Below are 21,223 nucleotides of genomic sequence, written 5' to 3'. Positions count from 1 at the left end.
TTTATTGACGAATATTTATCATTCATATATGAAAAATAGTAAACTTTATGCTCTAAAAATTTACAAAAGCATTTTGGAAAATTATAAAAACTTACATATGGGGAATGGTAGTCTTTACTATTATTGCCAATATGTTTGGACAAAACTATAACAAATTTGGAAATAATTTGTATTTTTCCTAATATACAAACCCTTCGCTATTTATAGGGGTATTAATTTCGGCGAGGCTAAAAGACTAGCCAAGGCAATTTCAGTGAGGGATAACTACCCCCATCAACTAGTCAGCTGGTGGGTGGTGGGGTAGACTGACTATAGTACCCCGCTCACTTGCACCTGTCGGCTGAGTAACCACTTTTACTTTCTGACTGGAATTATTGGGGGATAGGGTGGCGGGCCAATTTATATAAACAGCTACAGGTTTGTATGCTAGAAAAAACAGAAAGTCTCCAAATTTGTTGTTTGTTCGAGTGCAAATACAAACCCTTCACTATTTAGAGGGGTGACTTACTTTTGGGAAGGTGGAAGTCCTACCAACTAGATTAGGCTATGACAAGGGGTTCTCTCTATTTCGATCTGAGATCGAAGTAGTAGTGCCGATACAGGGTAATGCACTGATAGCGGCCTGCAGAAGGTTGTGTGTGAGAGAGAGTATAGTGAATTTTTTTTTATCGAGGCATATTTGCACCGTCTCGCAGGGGTGCCCTTTTAGCTTGGAAAATTTCCTAATAGCTGATTGGTCAGAAGTATTTTTGTCCGAATACCATCATTGTTTTCAAATGATTACCAAGTAATGTGAATCGAAACTTATTTATTAATCTAAACTTCTCCCTTAGATATAGGTTTTGTCAATAAATAATGTTGACTAAATAGATATATTACAAAGAATCGTGATGGTAAACCTAAATTTAATAACAACATCCGCCGAAGTCAAGGACAGGAGCTTGTTTTCGGATGCACGCTGCATAATTTTGTTACTTTTCACACATTTCAACACAAATTGAGACAAATTACACTAAGAATAAGGAAAAACCTGTTATTATAAACTACAGTAACTTTGAATACCAGAATCTACTAAAAACGTGGAATTGATAAAACTAACTCATGGTGAAAATAGCGGTTCGGTTAAAGCAACTCGCGTAGAGTGGGTCCTGGGTAAAACAAGCATTCTACTGTCAAACACCGAAGAGGGAATGGAAGGGAGATTGTAACTCGGCGGTGAAATTATGAATTCGTTTAATTGTGATTTTTGTGCAATTTATGAAACACTACAGTATCCTCAACCATCCAAAGAGGGGCTCCAGGTAGGAGGCAGACCGCATCACTTTCGGGATCGCTGGACCTTCGATCCCTGGGCCCACAGCCTATTAACGAATGGACTCGGGTGGAAATGGAACAGAACTCCACCCAGTTTTCCAAAATTCTTCCAACACTCCACCTCCTTGTTAGAAGAATATACCTCAGAACTCTTGAACAAGAAGGTAATAAGGAAAGCGAAGTCCATCAAATTCCAGAGAAGGCTGTTTTGTGTTCCCAAGAAAGAATCAGACAAACTCAAAGTCATTCTAGACTTGTCTCCACTCAACAAGATCATTGAGAACAACAAGTTCCGAATGCTTACTTGGCAACACATAAGGACCCTTCTACCAAAAGGAGCAAGATATGGAGTCTTACCCCAAGAAGTAGGATGGATCATCCTCCTCTTCTGCTTAATCATCAATATTGGTGTCAAATGTACCTGTAAAAGTCTCTGTTGGTGTTCAACTCCCGATTCAGCTGCTGCTCAGTTCCTCTTGAGAGGAGAGATGATCATCCTCGAGGAAGAAGGCCTATGATGGGTAGGCACAGCAGGCGAACTTCTGAGGGGGAAGCGAGAAGCGGCTGATTCGGGAACGGAACGCCAACAGGATCTTTCACTAGTAAAGTTGACGCCGGTATTGACGACTAAGCAGAAGAGGAAGATGGTCCACAAATATCATTTCTGGGTCGACCTGTGGCGGCCGGTGAAAAGAGTCCTTCTTATATATCTTTTCTGATAAAACCTTCCAATTATACCAGAGAAAGATAAAAGCATGGAATGCTGAGGTTACAACCCTCGCGCGAGCACCTTTTGGGTGTCGTGTATAAAGCAAAGGCGCGTGAAAACCACTATTCACAGGTTGTCTTCCATTTAGTTAATTCCTTCGTCAAAGGGATGGGCCGATACAAAGGCCCTAGCCAACCACCAGCGCCACACCACCCACGCCACGACGCGAGCGCCATCTGAACAACATCCTTCTTTTTGGACTATCTAGTATGGAATTTTTTTGTGGTGCTCTCGGCCTTTTTTAACATGCGTGGATTTATTTCGTCATGTCCGAAGCTCCATCTTCACACATTCCAATGTTAAGTACCATAGTATGTTTTGACAGCTTTTTATAGTACCGGGCTTTTGTTTTATATCCAGTATAGTTGGTTTTATTATTCCCGTCTGGCCCTTCTGGCGGCCATTGTTTGTTCACTTGTTTGGGAATTCATCTTTGTCTGCCCGTTTAGTACTCTGTCACTTAGGTTCTTGGTTAAGTCCTGGCCCTATGCCTTTAGAACCGTTATTATTTTTGTGTTTTTATGCTCATGGTACTTTTTGCTAGCAAGTCCAGCCTACGAACGAGTTAGCGGTCTAGCTTTGTTATTGTTTATTACCCGCCCCTCCGGGGCGTTTGTCACTCGGCTGTGCTATTTATTTTAGGTTTTAGCAGATGCTATTCTTCGTTCGTAGTCTTATCTTGATGTACATTTTTATTTTATACGTTTATAATAGTGTTGTGTGATTTTTAGTCCTGATATTATGTCCAAGAGAGCGAGAGCTTGGGGTCCCCGTTTTCTGTTCGCAGGCACGAGTTACCCCTTTCTCTCGTTTTCTTTCTTAGCTCCGGTGAGTGAGCGGATTACCCGTTTTCCGTTTTGTGCGTTCAACGGGTTCTCCCTCCCTCACCTCTCCCCCTCCGGGTGTATGATAACTTACGAGTTATTTATTTTTGGTTACTTTTCAATTGTTAGCGTTATTTTAGGTCCGTGTTTCGTCCTCTCCCCGTTACGCCTCGGGAGTAATTATGAACGTTTTCCACTCCGCCTTGAGTTCTACTCCGGCATGAGGGATTCTCAATGACTTTTGTTCTATTGTTATATTTATATATTGTTTACTGCATGGGACGGGCTTCATATTGTTTAGATACGACCCTCCGGTGGCCCTTACTGCGGTCTCAGGCCACGGCCATATCCACAATAGCCATTGTTATTACAATTGTGTTTTTATTCACAATATTATTCAGGACCTTTCTTCTCCCTCCGGCCTCACCGGAGATCGTAAATACGCTTTGCTATGATCTAAGCCTTAGCCTTTAGCTGCGGCTTGGCTTGTATATATTTCACAATTGAATTATTAGCCACAATTGAATTATTCTGGGCATCTCATTATCCTCCGGCGTCACCGGAGGTCGCCCATACACTTCACACTTATTTGCCTTGCCTTTGGCTAAGGCGGCATTATTCAGGACATCTCATTACTCTCCGGCTTCACCGGAGGTCGCCCATACACTTAACACTTATATTTGCCTTGCCTTTAGCTAAGGCGGGTGTTTATATTTATTTTAAGGGCATGTCACTGCTTCCCCGACCCTCGGAGGTCGGCAGGTTGCTTTAAGTTATTTATCCTTATGTCATTAACAGACATTAGGTAAATTACAAATATACAAACAATTGAATATTATAGTGCCAACAATGGTATGGGGCGAATAGCGATTTAAAGTTTAGCGATTTAGTCTGTTAGTTTGTACTCGCCTCAGGAAGGCTCGATTTAGACTATATCCTTGTTTATTTGTTACGTTGTCGTTATTCTTCGTTCTTGGTTATTACAATTACTAAGAAAAAAGCAAACAAATTTCTTATTTTTCTTATATTATTGTGTGATGTTAGTTTTTTATTATGTAACCTTGAGAGTGAGAGCATAGAGTGCTCGTTTCCTGTTCTACAGATATGAGTTATCCCTTCTCTCGTTTTCTTTATTAGCTCGAGTAAGAGAGGTGAATTTCCCGTTCTCCGTTTTTATACGATCACGGGTTATTCAGGCCTCCTCTTATTATCAGAGTTGATGATAGTACGTTTAATGTTATACACGTTTTATTGATGTGGTTACTGTTAATATAGCTAACACTATTAATAGGTACGTTAGTGTATGAGTCATTAATTGGGGTCGTTTTATACCGACACCCTTAGCTCCGCCTTGAGTTATGCTTAGCTCCGCCTTGAGTTATGCTCCGCTATAATGGATTCTCATTGGGTGAGAACTAGTCAGATATTTGGAGTGCAACGGTGAAATCCGGCACTCAGACTCCGGCTGAGGCCTTTTACACACGAACCTTTGTCATGTTTGATCGCCTTGAGTTATACTCCGCTATAATGGATACTCATTGGGTGAGAACTAGTCAGATATCTGGAGTGCAACGGTGAAATCCGGCACTCAGACTCCGGCTGAGGCCTTTTGCACACGAACCTTTGTCATGTTTGATCGCAATTACACCTTTACGGCCCCTTTTTTCATCGTCGCTGGAGATAACACAAACATTCATTGAGGTTAATGTTATCGTACCGGTGACAGTCACGATATCACGATGACGGGCCTTTGCTACCGGATCTCCGGTACAAACAGAGATCAAGCAGACGGCCAGAACCGGAGTTAACAATGTGATACCGATGAAGATTTCAGTTTCATTATTACGGTCCCTGTTTCATCGAATCTCCGGCTTCACTGGAGATAGCACAGACATTCAGTATTGGGGAATGTTATCGTACCGCTGAGGATCACGTTTTCACGATGACGGACCTTTGTCACTGGTTCTCCGGTACAAACAGAGATCACTCGGACCACGGGTGGCCAATCTTTTGTTTTAGCTGTAAAGGAAAGGATTTAACATGAATACAAAGTAAACTGTACTTACTTTAATGACACTTTGAATTTGCGTTGGTAATATTCATTAGCTATTCTTGAAAGTCCTAATAAAAATATATGAACATAACTATGCCTATATTTATGCATATATTTAATTCTAACTATGTATAAATATGGATAAATAACCATACAACATCGTGTTCAAATAGAATTAAATTAATTATGATTATATTTATGCATATTCAATCCTAACTATGTCTAAATATGGATAAATATCCATACAACATAGGGTTCAAATAGAAATAAATTAATTATGCCTATATTTATGCATATTCAATTCTAACTGTCTAAATATGGATAAATATCCATACAACATAGTGTTCAAATAGAAATAAATTTCCACCCAGTGGCGAATGCGCCAACAGTGTCACATTTCATGAATACAAGTGTCGCACTATACCCCAAAAGATAGTACATTAAATGACTTTTCTTTAAAATTGCTTTTTAAGAGTTATACAGCTGATCCCAGCTTGTGAATAGGATCACTAATTAAAGTTCAAGGAACATCCAGACTTATGTCCCCTTTCTGTTACAGAAGGTTCGCCTACATGGTTCCCATCAGGATGATGATGAATCTCTCTGGCCTGCAAGAGAGGCTCTCCGCCCTTGGGTATCAAGGTTGGGAAGGAATGCTCCATCTAGAGGTCCCTATCTCCTCGGAGTTGGACGACGACCTCATGGACGGGCAGGTAGGTGGGGATGAGTTTTGAGCCTTCAGATTTGCAATTACCTACGTCACCGACCTAGAACCCTTAAAGGATCCTGATGTTCATGTTACCCTGCATAAACCGTGACTGCTAAAAGCAACACATTCTAGGGAAAACTAAGGGGCTATGACGCAGCTCAAAGGTATGGTGGTGAGTCGGAGCCGTTCAGGAGCTCGGATGTCTCCCCCTACAGCCCCAGGCGTATCGAAGTAACCTCCTTCGATAAAAACAACGCATAGAGAGTTGCCTTACATGTTCCATATATAGATGGTACCATAAATCTGGATGGCATAGACGTCCTCCCTCTGGGGGACCTAGATTTTACTCCCAGGTACTAGAATTCCCATTCAACGGATTCGTTCGATTGAAAGATTGCCTTGGTTAGGTTAGACAAGGTACCGAAGGTAACGGTATTATTTCCTAAAGGGCAGGCCCGATCTGTCTGGACCAGGATGTTGTCAGTCTGGGGGGTACGATAATTCCAAGATCTGCCCTTCCAATTCGACCTACACGTTTGATGGTCTGATCGGGTTAGTTGTGGGAAGTACGTTCTGTCTGAGACCTATATCAGACAGGAATCGATAGTCGGTTACCCACTCGTCATCACAGCCTTCCTCTGATTCGACGTCTTTGCATCTGAATCCCCCTCATCAGGTGGTCTACCTCACTGATTCCCCAGGTACACAGCCCAACCCCGTTGGGATGTTTTGCCTGCATACAGCCCTAGATCCGAACCCTCAGGCTCCTTTCGTGGACACCAGAGAGGAAGCTACAGGAGTAGAAGACAGTCCCGCCATCAAGGCGGACCTAGGAAAAAGGGGGCTCGGAGAAGGGAAGGACCTAAATTCACTCACTCACAACGCGGTGGTCCCGGTAGGGGGAAGACTTTACCACTTTCGAGACCATTGGACCTTCGGTCTGTGGGCTCAGCATAATCTCTAAAGGTTTGAGGTGAAAATGGCCACAAGGCCCTCCTCCTCCACCAGTGACCTTCTCCCAGAAATCCACTCCCATCCTGAAAGAGTACACCACAGGGTTACTCAAGAAGAAGCAATCAGACGGGATCGATCACTGAAGTTCCAAAGCCGCCTGTTCACATTTCCGAAGAAAGGCTTGTCGGCATTGAGAGTGGACCTGGACTTGTCAAGCTAAACTCTTACATTCTCTGCGACAAGTTCCGGATGTTGACTATCTCTCAGGTACGGACCTTACTTCCCCGTGGGACCGTCACCACCTCTGTCGATCTTACCGACGGCTATTAGCTTGCGCCTATAGCTCGAAACTTCTCTTCTTATCTGGGTTTCCGCCTAAGCAGGAAAGCCTTTGTGTTCAAGACATGCCCTTCGGCCTCAACATTGATCCCAGGATATTCGCGAAACTGGGAGAGACAGTGTTAGAACAACTCAGGAACCAAGAGATACAGATCATTGCTTATCTGGCCGGTTGGCTCATTTGGGCCCGGCCGGCCATAGAAGGCAACAGAGCTACGAAGGAATTACTTCGATTTCTCGATAACCTGTGATTTCGGGTCAATCTCCAAAAGTCTCGCCTGAGACCATCAGGCCACTTAGAATGGTTAGCCATTCAGTGGGGCCTTTCGAAGCACACGTTGTCTCTCCCTTCCAAAAGGTAAGAGGAATAGTTTCCAAGATCAAGAATTTTCTCAAACACAAACAGGTGTCCAAAGAGCCTTAGAAAGTATCCTCGGCCTTTTCCAATTCACTTCAGTAACAGATCTCCTAATAAAAGCCAAACTCAAAGACATCAATCGATTTTGGAGAAAGAGAGCTACAGTACCTATAAGAAGACAAGGTCTCAAAGATCCCCTCTGTCTTGAAAATGAGACTACGCCCATGGTCCGAACCGAAGAACCTCTCCAAATCGGTTCCTCTACAATTCCCACCTCCACAAGTGACATTCCATACAGCCGCGTCTCTAAGTGGATGGGGGGATTACTCCGAACATCAGATGTTTCAGGTTCTTGGTCACTCACCATGAAACAGTCCCATATCAATGTTCTCGAAGCCATGGCAGTGTTCTTGACCCTGAAGAGAGACTCTCCTCCGAGGTCGACCCACATCAGAGTAGTGTCAGACAGCACAGACGCAGTACACTACGTCAGGGGAGGATCCAAGTCACCCAACCTGAATCAGATCCTGGTCACTTTCTTCGCCTGGGCAACAGAAAAGAACTGGTTCCTGTCAGCACCTCACCTAGCGGGAGGCCAGGATGTGAGAGCGGACTCACTATCCAGGACGAATCCACTGGAGTCAGAATTTCATTCCGGTGGATACTCAGGCTCGTTCCAGGCATCCAGGTAGATCTATTCGCAACTCAGATGAATCACAAACTTCCTTGTTATGTGACCCCAACCCTGGACCCTCGGGCTTATGCCATGGACGCATTACCCCGGGATTGGAACCATTAGAAGAAGATTTCCCTATCTCCCCCAGTGAATCTTATAAAAACTTTTGCACAAACTACACTCCTTCCGGGGCGCAGTGGCTTTAATACCACCTCACTGCCCAAGAACAGTTGGTTTCCTCTCCTCCTCGAGTTGAAACTCCGTCCCATCCGGATCCCGTTCCTCAAACTAACCCGAGTAATCCAAACTCACTGTGTCAGATTACTCAAGGATAGCCAAAACTCTAACTTTGTGGACTACAGGAAGTTGGCAGCTCGTAGAGACGCGAACATTGAACCGGAAAATGGTCTCTTCATCGAATCGGACAAAAGGGACTCGACAATTCGCCAATATGATTCGGCCGTTAACCCCCAAAATAGGTGGTCCCCTTGGAAGATTATTCCTCTTCTCCAAGATACTTCTCTATGTCCGGTCACCACTCTCAGGGCCTTTTTAGCCAGGACTGCTACCCGATCGTCTGGCCCCTTGTTTATTAGAGAACAAGGAGGTACCATTTCCTTACGTGGTATTAGGCAACAGATCCTATACTTCATTAAACAAGCCAATCCGGGATCATTTCCCCATGCTCATGATATCCGGTCCGTAGCTACCTCCATCAATTATTTCCAGAATATGGACTTTGATGACCTTAAAAAGTACACGGGTTGGAAATCTCCTATGGTCTTCAAACGCCACTATCTAAAGAACTTACAGGCTCTTAAATACCCAACAGTTGCAGCTGGGAGCCTTATCTCTCCCCAGTGATCTTTTGTTCTTCCTTTCATCCATCTCTTTTCTTCTCCCTCCTACCCGCCACTCGCACCACGACGCCGCTTCCATGGTGGTTCGTTAGCCCTAAGTTTTTTACATATTAGGTTAATATGATTGTAACTATTATTGTTTACCGTAGTTATAGGGTTGGGATATTCTTAGCCATGTTGCATGTTTCCTCTGATACTCGGAGGTTTCCCTGTTATCATGTTTGTTTAACCTTACTCCCACTATGCCCTGTGGCTAGTTTATGTTTTATGCCTACTTACCTTAATTATTTATGATTTTCTTTACATGGTGTTGTTTCTCTCCCCTCATTAAATTAGTAGTTATTGTTGGGCTTGGAAGGCATTCTCTGGTACATTTTCACCGGCCGCCACAGGTCGACCCAGAAAAGGGATTTTGACGAAGGAAAAATCTATTTCTGGGGAGAGACCTGTGGCGCCCGGTGAAACCCTTCCCCTTTATTTTACATGATCCCACCCTTTCCTTTCCAAGCCGTCATGGCCATTACAGAAGGATGTTGTTCAGATGGCGCTCGCGTCGTGGCGTGGGTGGTGTGGCGCTGGTGGTTGGCTAGGGCCTTTGTATCGGCCCATCCCTTTGACGAAGGAATTAACTAAATGGAAGACAACCTGTGAATAGTGGTTTTCACGCGCCTTTGCTTTATACACGACACCCAAAAGGTGCTCGCGCGAGGGTTGTAACCTCAGCATTCCATGCTTTTATCTTTCTCTGGTATAATTGGAAGGTTTTATCAGAAAATATATATAAGAAGGACTCTTTTCACCGGGCGCCACAGGTCTCTCCCCAGAAATAGATTTTTCCTTCGTCAAAATCCCTTTAAAAACACATTATCATTGAAAAAAACTGGATGTTGAGGTACCAATGACCCTGACCTACTCATAATGATACTTTGAATTTTGTTAATATTTCAAATTCATTCCCAAAATAAAACCTTGTCTCCCCTTGATTAATTATAGCAGTCATTTGGGATGCTTACTATATGTTCTGGACAGTTCACTCTTGGTATATGTCGCTCTGTTAATACTCGGCGAAAGTCCTCCATTGCTTCCTGAGCTTCAGAAGGGCTAGAAGCCATTGAAGAGGCATCTTCAGTTTCCATTCTGGAAGAAAAATTACAGGTACGTACATAAAGCAATTACAATTAAAACCTATCTACAAATCAACTGTTATGTATTAATACATGTATATTCAAAAGTAGTGTGTATATCAAAACAATCCATTGTCTTAAGGCACTTTACTTGTTGGCTTGATATATTAACTGCATATTCAATAATTTATTAATTATTAGTCTAATTGATATCAGCATGACTTAATACATGTAAACTGTCTGTCAATTAAATGCAAAGCAAATGTCTTCAAGAGCATATCCAGTTGCTACTTTTCCACTTTCCATCATTGTTTAAATAACCCAAATATGTTAGACTCAAGAATTTAAGTATAGAATAGAATGTATATGACAAATTTGGAGATAATTCAGATTTTTCCTAACTATACAAACCTAAGTCCTTTAAATAAGAGAGATAATAGCAAGGCTGGAATACATAGCAGTTCAAACTTTATTAACTAGTGGCTGGTAGTTACCAACCAGGAGCAGGGATTCCAGCTGGGGCTTTCTGAGGGGTTAGTGATGGCAGAAAAGTAGTCAGCCCTCCTTATTTTCAGGGATTAGGTAACAGAGACAGGCGTGAAAATAAAGAATCCAGGAATGCCTACTGCCCAATGGTGGGTCAACTCATAACCTACCTAACAATTTGCTGACCAATACCTACCTGCAATTGACTAACACACTAGGTAACCTTCTGTACTGCACTACATTCTTTTCACATGCTTTCTATCATGATATTTTAGTTCATACTACTTTTCAGAGGTAAGTGTACACAGCATCAGTACAAGATGACTGATAATACTAAATTTATCGCTGCATGATGGTTTGTATAGTAACAAAACACTTGTTTGTATCTAAGAACACTCACATACTGTAGAGTAAAACAAGTTGCTAGTAATTGATGGTGGAAATGCATTAAAAAATTGAAAACAAAAGTAAAAAATGAGTAATGATGTTTTAGAATGAAATAATAGCTGCTTAAACTAGACAGTCTCAGCTGACAAAATCCAATACCATGTTTTAAGATTCTGTAATAATATTATTATTATCATTATTATTATTATAATTATCATTACAAGCTAAGCCATAACCCTAGTTGGAAAAGCAAGATGCTATAAGCCCAAGGGCTCCAACAGGGAAAAATAGCCCAATGAGGAAAGGAAAGGAAATAAATTACAAGAGAAGTAATAAACAATCAAAATATGACAAATTTAGAAGTAATTTGTATTTTTCCTAACAATACAAACATGTAGCTATATAATAGGGATTATCTTTCAGAAAAGCTGGAAGACTAGACATTAAGACATTAATGCGAGGGGGCAACCACCCAACCGCTAGTTTGTAGGGGTGGTTAAGGGTAGCTGCGCGGTTGCCGACTACCCGTCTCACTCACACACCAGTGAAACTATGTCACTTTTTTACTGCAGGCTCGTCTTATGTGGGATAGGTGAGGCGGGACAATTTGTATAAATAGCAGCTGGTTTGTATTACTAGGTAAAATACAAATTACTTCAAAATTTGTCTTTTGTTAAGACACTGAACATACTTTACACTATTTAATAGGGATGACTCACCCGTTAGGAGAGTTTGCGTCCAACCACTGGCTTGGTCATTGAAACGGATTTTCACCTGTACGGGTTTAGACTGTAACTGGGAAAAAAAAAAGCCTTGGCATCTCACTAAAAAGAATATATTGTATAATGCACTGATAGTGGTCTAAGTACCGTGTGTGTTTGTAAGGAACTAGCAATGTGATTATCTAGGTAAGACTATTCCGAGTTAAAATAGGAATGTTAAATCAAACACAGATGTTTCCCAATATTTGTACTAGGTTACACAAGGGAAATGGTTATTACCTGCAGATAGGTGAGGCCAGCATGCAGATTCCATGGTGCTGTTACCCAAGAGAAGGGAAGATGGAAGAAAAGAAAAGAGCCAGTCATTCTTATACATTCATCCTAGACTAATCCCAGGTAACCTATGCCCTTCTGCTACTTGCCCATCAAGGAGCCTGAGATATCTTAAACCACTTACTGTGTAGCCACCACAGGAAACCAATGGGGTTACGTCTTGAAGGTAAAAGGCGGTGAAAGTAGTTTGATGCTTCCACACAATTGCTTACAATATCTCTGCCACACAGTGGTTACAATTTAACGCCAGGGACGTGCTTATGCCCCTGACGTCATGAGCTCTAGGTCAACGAGCAGGAGGGGGGTCAGGATTCAGTGTTTGGTCAATGACCTGCAAATCCAAGGTGATTCATGAGCTGATGAAGGCAATGCCGATTCACGCTCTGCCAGATGATGGAGAAACTGTCGAGCAGGCGAGCGTTGTGAAGGCTGAGCGATTCACGCCCTGGAGGGACATTGTGTTCCGAAGGAGAGTGACGCGTTAGACTGAAACGCTCTGAGCAACAGCCGAACGCTGGCTTGTTAAGAAATGAGCGTATAGCCTAAGCTACAAATCACTGGATGAGGAGGTAGGCTGACGATTCACGCTGAGGCGATTCATGCACTGTTGGGCGTTTTACGCTCTAACTGTGATCAAAGTGTTTCGGCTACGAGAAGCTCAGGAAATCTGTTAGGTAGAAGATCAAAGTTCCTGACGCTGAAGAGTACGCAATTCTGAACAGCTGGAACAGCAGGCGATTGTCGAGCAGCAAGCGGTTCACGCATACCAGGCAATGCCAGAGAGAGGGAGATGGAAGAGCAGGCAGCTGTCAAACTGAAAGCGATTCTCGCACAGCAAGCGAAACACGAGAGGATGAACGAGCAGGCGATTATCGAATTGCAAGCGATTCTCGCGTAGCAGGCGATTTACGAGAGGTTGAACTAGTCGACAGCTGTACAGGATGGTTAGGCGATCTAAAAACTGATGGGACGTTGGGTAATTCTCGCTTTGAGGGTTGATGGTGAACCTGACGAGCAGGTGAACATCGAGCAGAAGCCTGTAGAGACGGAGAACGCTGCCAATGAACTGTAGCTGGAGCTTAGACAGAGAAATATGACCCTTGTGAGGCGTCACATACTCAGGAGGACATCGAGAATGATCCCTTGCAGGCAACAAACGAACTGAAGTTCGGTGAGGAGAGGCCGATAACAGGAGCGAAGGTCGGGAACCAGAAGATGTAGGCTGGGCAGGTTCCTCCGAAGAGGAAGACTGCGGAGACGAGGATGTGAGAGGCGTCTCTTCACCGACAGAGCAGGAGCCCCATGAAGGGGCAGAGGAGGACATACACAGTGTTGACTTCTGCCACCAAACCAACATCAAACAGCAACCGATGGATCAGCAAGCTAACCGTCAGCAGGTCTTCAAAGAGAAGTCTCAATGAGAGCCTCTTCACTAGAAAGAGGACCCTCACAGAAGAGAAAAGAGATGATGATGGGAAATTTTCCCTCGGAAGGGAGAAACACAGCCCAACATCTGGGGAGGAAAACTCTCCCTCGGAAGGAAAAGAAATCAAACCCCTGAAGGCAAACCTCCAAGCAGCCCTCTTTGCTTCCCATCAACAAGCCTTGTTCAAGTTGAAGGTCTGCATCTAACGTTACCAGAGAGAACATGGCCGGAGCAAGTTCCTCAAGGTTAGCGGGATGATCAGGAGCTGCCGCAGGTGCAGGAGAACAGGAACGTAAGGGCACAGTGACAGCAGATTCCCCAAGGACAAAAGGCAATGCTTTTATACGTCGGCTATCACAGCCGAACGAAGAAGAACGGCATCGCTAGCTGAGGAAAAATAAAACAAATTATGTAACAAAAAAATCCCATGGGAGAAGCACCTAGTCCGCGGACGGGAAAGGTGTCCACCAAGAGAACAGACACAAACTAACGACTGCGCATTCCCTTCCCTGAATGACATCGACGGGAGAGGGAGAGCGGCAGCGGTAGCGTAAAACTATAACAAAATGATATTTTCAATTTAAAAAGGGATTTGGACGAAGGAAAAATCTATTTCTGGGAAGAGGCCTGTGACGCTCGGTGAGAAAGGTCCTTCCTTATACCTTTCCTTATATAAATCTTCCAAATATACTAGAGAAAGATAAAAGCATGGAATGCAGAGGTTACAACCCTCGCGCGAACACCTTGTAGGTGTCGTGTATTAAACAAAGGCGTGTGAAAAACCACTATTCACAGGTTGTCTTCCATTTAGATAATCCCTTCATCAATGGGGAGGGCCGTGACAGGCCCTAGAGAACATAGTTGAACTACCCCAACGACACCTACCACGCGCGCCCTCTAGGACATCCTTCTGCAAGAACATATGGCTTGGCAAGGAAAAAAGAGGGGTGGGGTCCGTATCAAATAACCGGGAAGGGTTTCACCGGGCGTCACAGGCCTCTTCCCAGAAATAGATTTTTCCTTCGTCAAAATCCCTTTTCTGGGGCGGCCTGTGACGGCCGGTGAGAATGTACCAGAGAATGCCTTCCAAGCCCAATAAATTAATAACATAATAAGGAGAAAACAAACACCATGTAAGGCAATAATATAATACTGTAAGTAAACATAAATCATAAACTAGCCATAGGCATAGGGGACATAATGCTAAAATAATATGAAGACAAGGGATCACCTGAGAGTCCCGTCGTAAAAGGTATCAACCTTACATGTCTAAGCATATCTAAACTTTAAAGGAATGGTAATTACAATAACAGTTAAATCATAACAATTAAACATGGTAAAATAACTTAGGGCTAACGAACCACCCAGGAGAGTGGCGACGTGGTGTGAGAGGTGGTTAGGAGGGAGGAGAGAAGAGATGGAATAAAGAAATAATCAGAGATTAATGGGGGGAGATAAGACTCCCCGCTGCAACCGTAGGGTATTTAAGGGCCTGTAAGTTCTTTAGATAGTGGCGTTTGAAAACCATAGGAGATTTCCAACCCGTGTATTTTTTAAGGTCATCAAAGTCCATGTTCTGGAAGTAATTGATAGAGGTAGCTATTGACCGTATATCATGAGCATGGGGAAATGATTCCAGGTTAGCATGTTTAATGAAGTAGAGGATTTGTTGTCTGATACCTTGAATGGTCAAAGTACCCCCTTGTTCCCTGATAAATAAGGGGCCAGACGAGCGGGTGGCAGATCTAGCTAAAAAGGTCCTGAGAGTAGTGACTGGACACAGCGAAGGATCCTGGGGAAGAGAGATGATCTTCCAAGGGGACCACCTACTGTATTTTGCGGGTCCTCATTTTTAGCTAAGAAAGCTCTGTCTGGGGAAAGCAGTACTTCGCCTGTAGGGAGGAAATCTATGTTTTCCGGGTTACGTGAGAGAGCTGCTAGTTCTGAGATTCTAGCACCTGAGGCCATAGCTGTTAGAAATAACGTCTTCCTAAGCAGAGTGATATAAGAGCAGGACTCGTTGTCCGTGTCCGACGCGAGTTTGAGGACATCGTTCAGAGACCAAGAGACTTTTTGCGGCCGATCCAAAGGCAGAAGCCTAGCACATGCTTTTGGAATAGATGAGAAATAGGAATCAGCCAGGTTAATGTTAAACCCAACCAGGAATACCTTCCTCAAAGCTGACTTGATGGTAGTTATAGTGCTAGCTGCCAAGCTCTTGTCAAATAAGAACCTAAAGAACGAGATGGCTAAATTCGGAGTCATACGAGTGTGGTCTGAATTCTTTAGGAAACCTGCTAATTTTTTAACAGCTGAATCATATTGACGAATTGTCGAGTCCCTTTTGTCCGCTTCGATGAAGAGAACGTTTTCCGGGTCAATGTTTGCGTCTTTATGAGCTGCAAACTTCATGAAGTCCACAAAGTTAGGGTTTTGGCTATCCTTGAGGAATCTGACACAGTCTGTGTTTGAATTACTTGGGATAGTTTGGGGAATGGAATCCGGAAGGGTCGGAGTTTCAGCTCGAGGAGGAGAGGAAACCAACTGCTCTTTGGCCAGTGAGGTGCTACTAAGGCCACTGCCCCCTGGAAGGAGCGTAGTTTGTGCAATACTTTCATTAGGAGATTCACTGGTGGAAATAGGTAAATCTTCCTCCAATGGTTCCAATCCAGGGTTAATGCGTCTATGGCATAAGCCTGAGGGTCCATGTTTGGTGTCACATAACAAGGAAGTTTGTGATTCATCTGAGTTGCGAATAGATCTACCTGAAGGCCCGGAACCAGCCTGAGTATCCACCGGAATGAAATTATGTCCAGAGACCATTCTGATTCCAGTGGTTTCGTCCTGGATAGTGAGTCCGCTATCACATTCTGGACTCCCACTAGGTGGGTTGCTGACAGGAACCAGTTCTTTTCTGCTGCCAAGGCGAAGATAGCGACCAGGATCTGATTCAGGTTGGGCGACTTGGACCCTCCTCTGTTGATGCAGTGTACTACGGCTGTGCTGTCTGACACTACTCTGATGTGGGTCGACCTCGGAGGAGAGTCTCTCTTCAGGGTCAAGAACACTGCCATGGCTTCGAGAACACTGATGTGGAAGTGTTTCATGGCGAGTGACCAAGAGCCCTGAAACATCTGACGTTCGTAGTAACCCCCCCATCCACTCAGAGACGCGTCTGTATGAATTGTCACTTGTGGGGGTGGGAATTGAAGAGGAACCGATTTGGAGAGGTTCTTCGGTTCGGACCATGGCTGTAATCTCATTTTCAAGACAGAGGGGATTTTCGAGACCTTGTCTCTTAAAGGTACTGTGGCTCTCTTTCTCCAAACTCGATTGATGTCTTTGAGTTTGGCTTTCAATAGACGATCTGTTACTGAAGCGAATTGAAGAAGGCCGAGGATTCTTTCTAAGGCTCTTCTGGACACCTGTTTGTGTTTTAGAAAATTCTTGACCTTGGAAGCTATTTCTCTTACCTTTTTGGGAGGTAGAACCAGCTTGTGCCGTGCAAGGTCCCACTGTATGCCTAACCATTCGAAGCGGTCTGATGGAAGTAGGCGGGATTTTTGGAGATTGACCCGAAATCCCAGGTTGGCGAGAAAACGAAGTACTTTCTTCGTAGCTCTGTTGCACTCCAGGGCTGACCGAGCCCAAATAAGCCAATCGTCCAGATAAGCAACGATCTGAATCCCTTGGTTCCTGAGTTGTTCTAACACTGTCTCTCCCAGTTTCGTGAATATCCTGGGTGCAATGTTGAGGCCGAAGGGCATGACTTTGAATGCAAAGGCTTTCCTGCCTAGACGGAAACCTAGGTAAGGAGAGAAGTTTCGAGCTATTGGTACATGATAATAGGCGTCGGTAAGATCGATAGAGGTGGTGACGGCCCCACGGGGAAGCAGGGTACGTACCTGAGAGATGGTCAACATCCGGAACTTGTCGCAGAGGATGTAAGAATTTAGCTTTGACAAGTCCAGGACCACTCTCAATGCCGACGAGCCTTTCTTCGGAACTGTAAACAGGCGGCCTTGGAACTTCAGCGATCGAACCCGTTTGATTGCTTTTTTCTTTAGTAACTCGGTGGTGTACTCTCTCAGAATGGTTGTGGGTCTCTGGAAGAAGGCCACTGGTGGAGGAGGAGAACCTTGTGACCATTTCCACCCCAAACCTTTGGAGACTATACTGTGAGCCCACGGACTGAAGGTCCAATGGTCTCGAAAGTGGTAAAGTCTCCCCCCTACCGGAACTATATCATTGCGAGGGAGTGAATCTAGGTTCTTTCCCTCCTCGAGAACCCCTTGTCCTAGGTCCGCCTCGTTGACGGAACTGTCCTCTAGCCCTGTAGCTACCTCTCTGGTGTCCACGAAAGGGACCTGAGGGTCCGTAGCTAGGGTTGTATGCGGGTGAGGGCATCCAAACGGGGTTGGGTTGGGTACCTGGGGGAGCAGTGAGGTAGACCACCTGTTGAGGGTGCTTCGGTTGTAGAGGAGACGAAGCAGTGGGAGACTGTGAAGACGAGTGGGCAATCGGCGATTGCTGGTAGTGACCTCGGCTCGTCTTGTAAGGGGCAAACCTCTGTTTCTTCCTGAAGAAGGTTTGTTTTTGACCTTCAACCCTCTTTTTGGCAGTGAGGCCCCACCTCACTTGCAAATTTTGGTTTGCTCTCGCAGCGTCTTGTAGTACCTTGTTCACCTCCTCCTGAGGAAAAAGGTTCTTACCCCAGCAGGGGGAAGCTATCAGCCTATTCGGTTCATGCCTGATCGAGGCCTCAGAAAGAACGTGTTTCCTGCAACTAACCCGAGCCGAACAAAACTCGTGTAAGTCGATTTGGAAGGACAGAGACAGGTTCTTTGTGAATACCCGGAACAAGGTCTCGGTCGGATAAAGTGAGGTTAGGGACTCCACGGAGGTAATGGAGTGGAGAGACCTAGCTAACCTATTCCGTGCCTCAAACTCAGTCTTGAGAAGAATATCTGGTAATTTAGGAAGCTTCTCGGAGAACAGATTAGAGGCACAGTCTGGGTCTAACTTCCCTACTGTGAAAGTAGCGGGGGCATCATCCCAGATAGTAACGGTACTCGGAATGAGCATGGAGGTGGGATCCGTCTCTTTAAGAGCCGGCATGGCAGAACCTTCTTTGATAGCCTGAAAAGTAAGAGCTGCCACTTTATCTGTGATAGGCAAGGTAATAACTGGAGAAGCTGTAAATATGGTGTAGGCTCCTTTGTGTGGGGTGAGCTTGGAATTAGTGCACCCCCAGTCTGACAACGTCCTGGCCCAGAAAGCTTGGGCCTGCTCTTTAGGGAATATTACCGTTTCCTTCGGTACCTTGTCTAACCTAACCAAGGCATGTTCTTTCAATCGGACAAAGCCGTTGAATGGGAATTCTAGTCCCGGAGGGTAAAATTCCAAGTCCTCTAGAGGACGGGTGCCTATGCCCTCTAGAGTTATGGCACCATCAATATATGGAGCATGTAAGGCAAACCTCCAAGGGTTGTTTTTCTCGAAGGGAGGTAACTTCGATGCGTCCGGGGCTGAAGGAGGGGGCATCTGAGTTCCGGAACGGATGAGACTCGCCACCATATCTTTGAGCTCCGTCATAGCTCCTTGGTCTGCCCTAGACTGTTGTAGATGCTTTTGTATTTGTTCTTTCACAATATCCCTGACCATGGCGGCGGATAAAGGGGGCTCCCGAGCCCGATCCTCTAACGAAGCCCTGGACTTAGTGGACTTTGACTTATTAGGAGTCACGGTTTTAGGTACAGTGAACCCTCGCTACTTCGCGGTTCGACAATCGCGGATTCACCACTTCGCGGGGTTTTCCCATAACCCATATATATATACATATCGCGGATTTTCCGGAAAATTCGAAAATACCGCGAAATCTGAAGATAACCAAATACGATATTTTGTTACCTGTAATTCCATTAATACTGTAATTAGTAATATCTGCTCTTACTGATTGTTCATTGCATTACATATGATATATAATTCAGCACAGAAAGAAATAAAACACGAAAAGAGAATGTGATCATACGATAATTCAGTACGTAGTAAAATTAAATCGAACATGAAACGCAAATCAGATGCAGTCATACCATATTAGAATGGTGTGTACTGTAATGGATGTGCTTCTTTTCCATGAATCTTTTGTATGTATACGTACGTAGTACAGTACTGCATCCAATAATATTCTTTGTTGCAAAAATCACATTTCGAATAAGTACTGTAAGCGTACGAGAGAGAGAGAGAGAGAGAGAGAGAGAGAGAGAGAGAGAGAGAGGCGTAAAATAGCGTACGTACGTAAATTTTTATTATTATTGTTATTATTATTATTATTGTTGTTGTTGTTAATAAAATTATTATTGTTATTATTATTAATCATTATTATTATTATTATTACTGTACAGTATTATTATCATTATTTATTATTATTACGGTATTGTACTTAATCTACGTACGTTCAGTGTGCGCGGGACATCTTCTATGAGTAACCAACGCACCATAGTACTGTATAAGACGGGTTGTGATTGGTTCAAGCGCTGATAGATGACGAATCAAAACTCAAGTTTTGTTATCTAGCCTGTGATTGGTGTTTTGCCCGCATCTTCTACCCGCAGCATCAAAGTTCTCGCGGGACTGCATCGTTCACTTTCTCTTTCCGCGTATTGCTGAGTAGACGTTCTTAAGTTTGTGAAGTTGAATCTGTGCTGTGTGCGACTGTTTTAAGTTGAACTTTTTGTTGAACTTTCTGTTACAATGGCTCCCAAGCGTTCTGCTTCTAGTAAGGCTGGTAGTGAGCCTAAACGCCACCGAAGAATGATGACGATAGCTGAGAAGGTTACGCTTCTCGACATGTTAAAAGATGGTAGAAGTTACGCGGCCGCCGGCCGCCATTTTGGCATCAACGAATCCACCGTTCGCTACATCAGGAAGGACGAGGCGAACATTAGAAAGACTGCTGCAATCACCTTTAGCAGATCAGCGAAGCGAGTCGTTACAACGCGTAATAAAACGATCGTACGCATGGAAGGTGCTTTAGCTGTGTGGATTGCCGACTGTCGGAAGAAGAACATAGCGTTGGATACGAACACCATCCGAACAAAGGCTTTGAGCTTGTATGAGAATTTTGCGGCAAAGGAACCTCATGACGACGATGGCGACCATGCTGAAGAAGATGATGATGTAGATGATCCTCAACCAGGGACCTCCACTGATTCCCAGCGTCAGAAACAACGTTTTTCCGCCAGCAAAGGATGGTTCGCGAAGTTTCAGAAACGCTTCGCCCTGAAAAGCGTTTCCCTGCATGGGGAGTCTGCTTCCGCTGACACTGCCGCTGCTGAAACTTACGTGAACCAGACTTTCAAGAACATTATCGCTGAAGGTGGATACAAGCCGGAACAAGTGTTTAATATGGATGAAACCGGCTTGTTTTGGAAGAGAATGCCGTCGCGAACTTTCCTGTTCAAAGAGGAAGCCAAAGCCTCTGGCTTTAAGGCATTCAAGGATCGCGTTACCCTCGTGATGTGTGGCAATGCTGCTGGATTTTTGTTAAAGCCGGGGCTTATTTATAAGTCGAAAAATCCTCGCGCTTTGAAAAACAAAAATAAGAATCTCCTTCCCGTGTACTGGATGCATAATCAAAAAGCATGGATTACGAAGATGCTGACCTCCAACTGGTTCCACCAGTGTTTCATCCCGCAAGTCCATGAATATCTCTTAGAGAAGGGCTTGCCATTCAAGATCCTTCTCCTTATGGATAACGCTGGTGGACACGCAACTGACCTGTTGCGTGAGGGCGTTCAGGTTGAGTTCCTGCCACCCAACACCACGTCATTAATTCAACCAATGGACCAGGGGGTTATCAGGGCGTTCAAGGCCCTCTACACGAAGAA

At 44.2% G+C, this 21,223-nt stretch overlaps 1 protein-coding gene across 5 annotated transcripts in view; it reads right to left on the bottom strand.

The window, feature by feature from the left end:
- LOC137626265 (BRISC and BRCA1-A complex member 1-like) overlaps positions 1-21,223 on the bottom strand; it is a 249,154-nt gene that overhangs the window by 160,657 nt on the left and 67,274 nt on the right. For all 5 annotated transcript variants that reach the window (XM_068357361.1, XM_068357349.1, XM_068357355.1 and 2 more), the window contains one exon: positions 9,870-9,993. In XM_068357361.1, the coding sequence (XP_068213462.1) occupies positions 9,870-9,992 (123 nt within the window). In that variant the 5' untranslated portion in view covers position 9,993. The remainder of the gene's footprint in view (positions 1-9,869; positions 9,994-21,223) is intronic.

Source organism: Palaemon carinicauda, chromosome 2 (genome assembly GCF_036898095.1).
Source record: "Palaemon carinicauda isolate YSFRI2023 chromosome 2, ASM3689809v2, whole genome shotgun sequence".
NCBI lineage: Eukaryota > Metazoa > Arthropoda > Malacostraca > Decapoda > Palaemonidae > Palaemon > Palaemon carinicauda.
The sequence above is the reverse complement of the archived record's forward strand: the minus strand, read 5'-3'. Positions and strand labels throughout refer to the sequence as shown.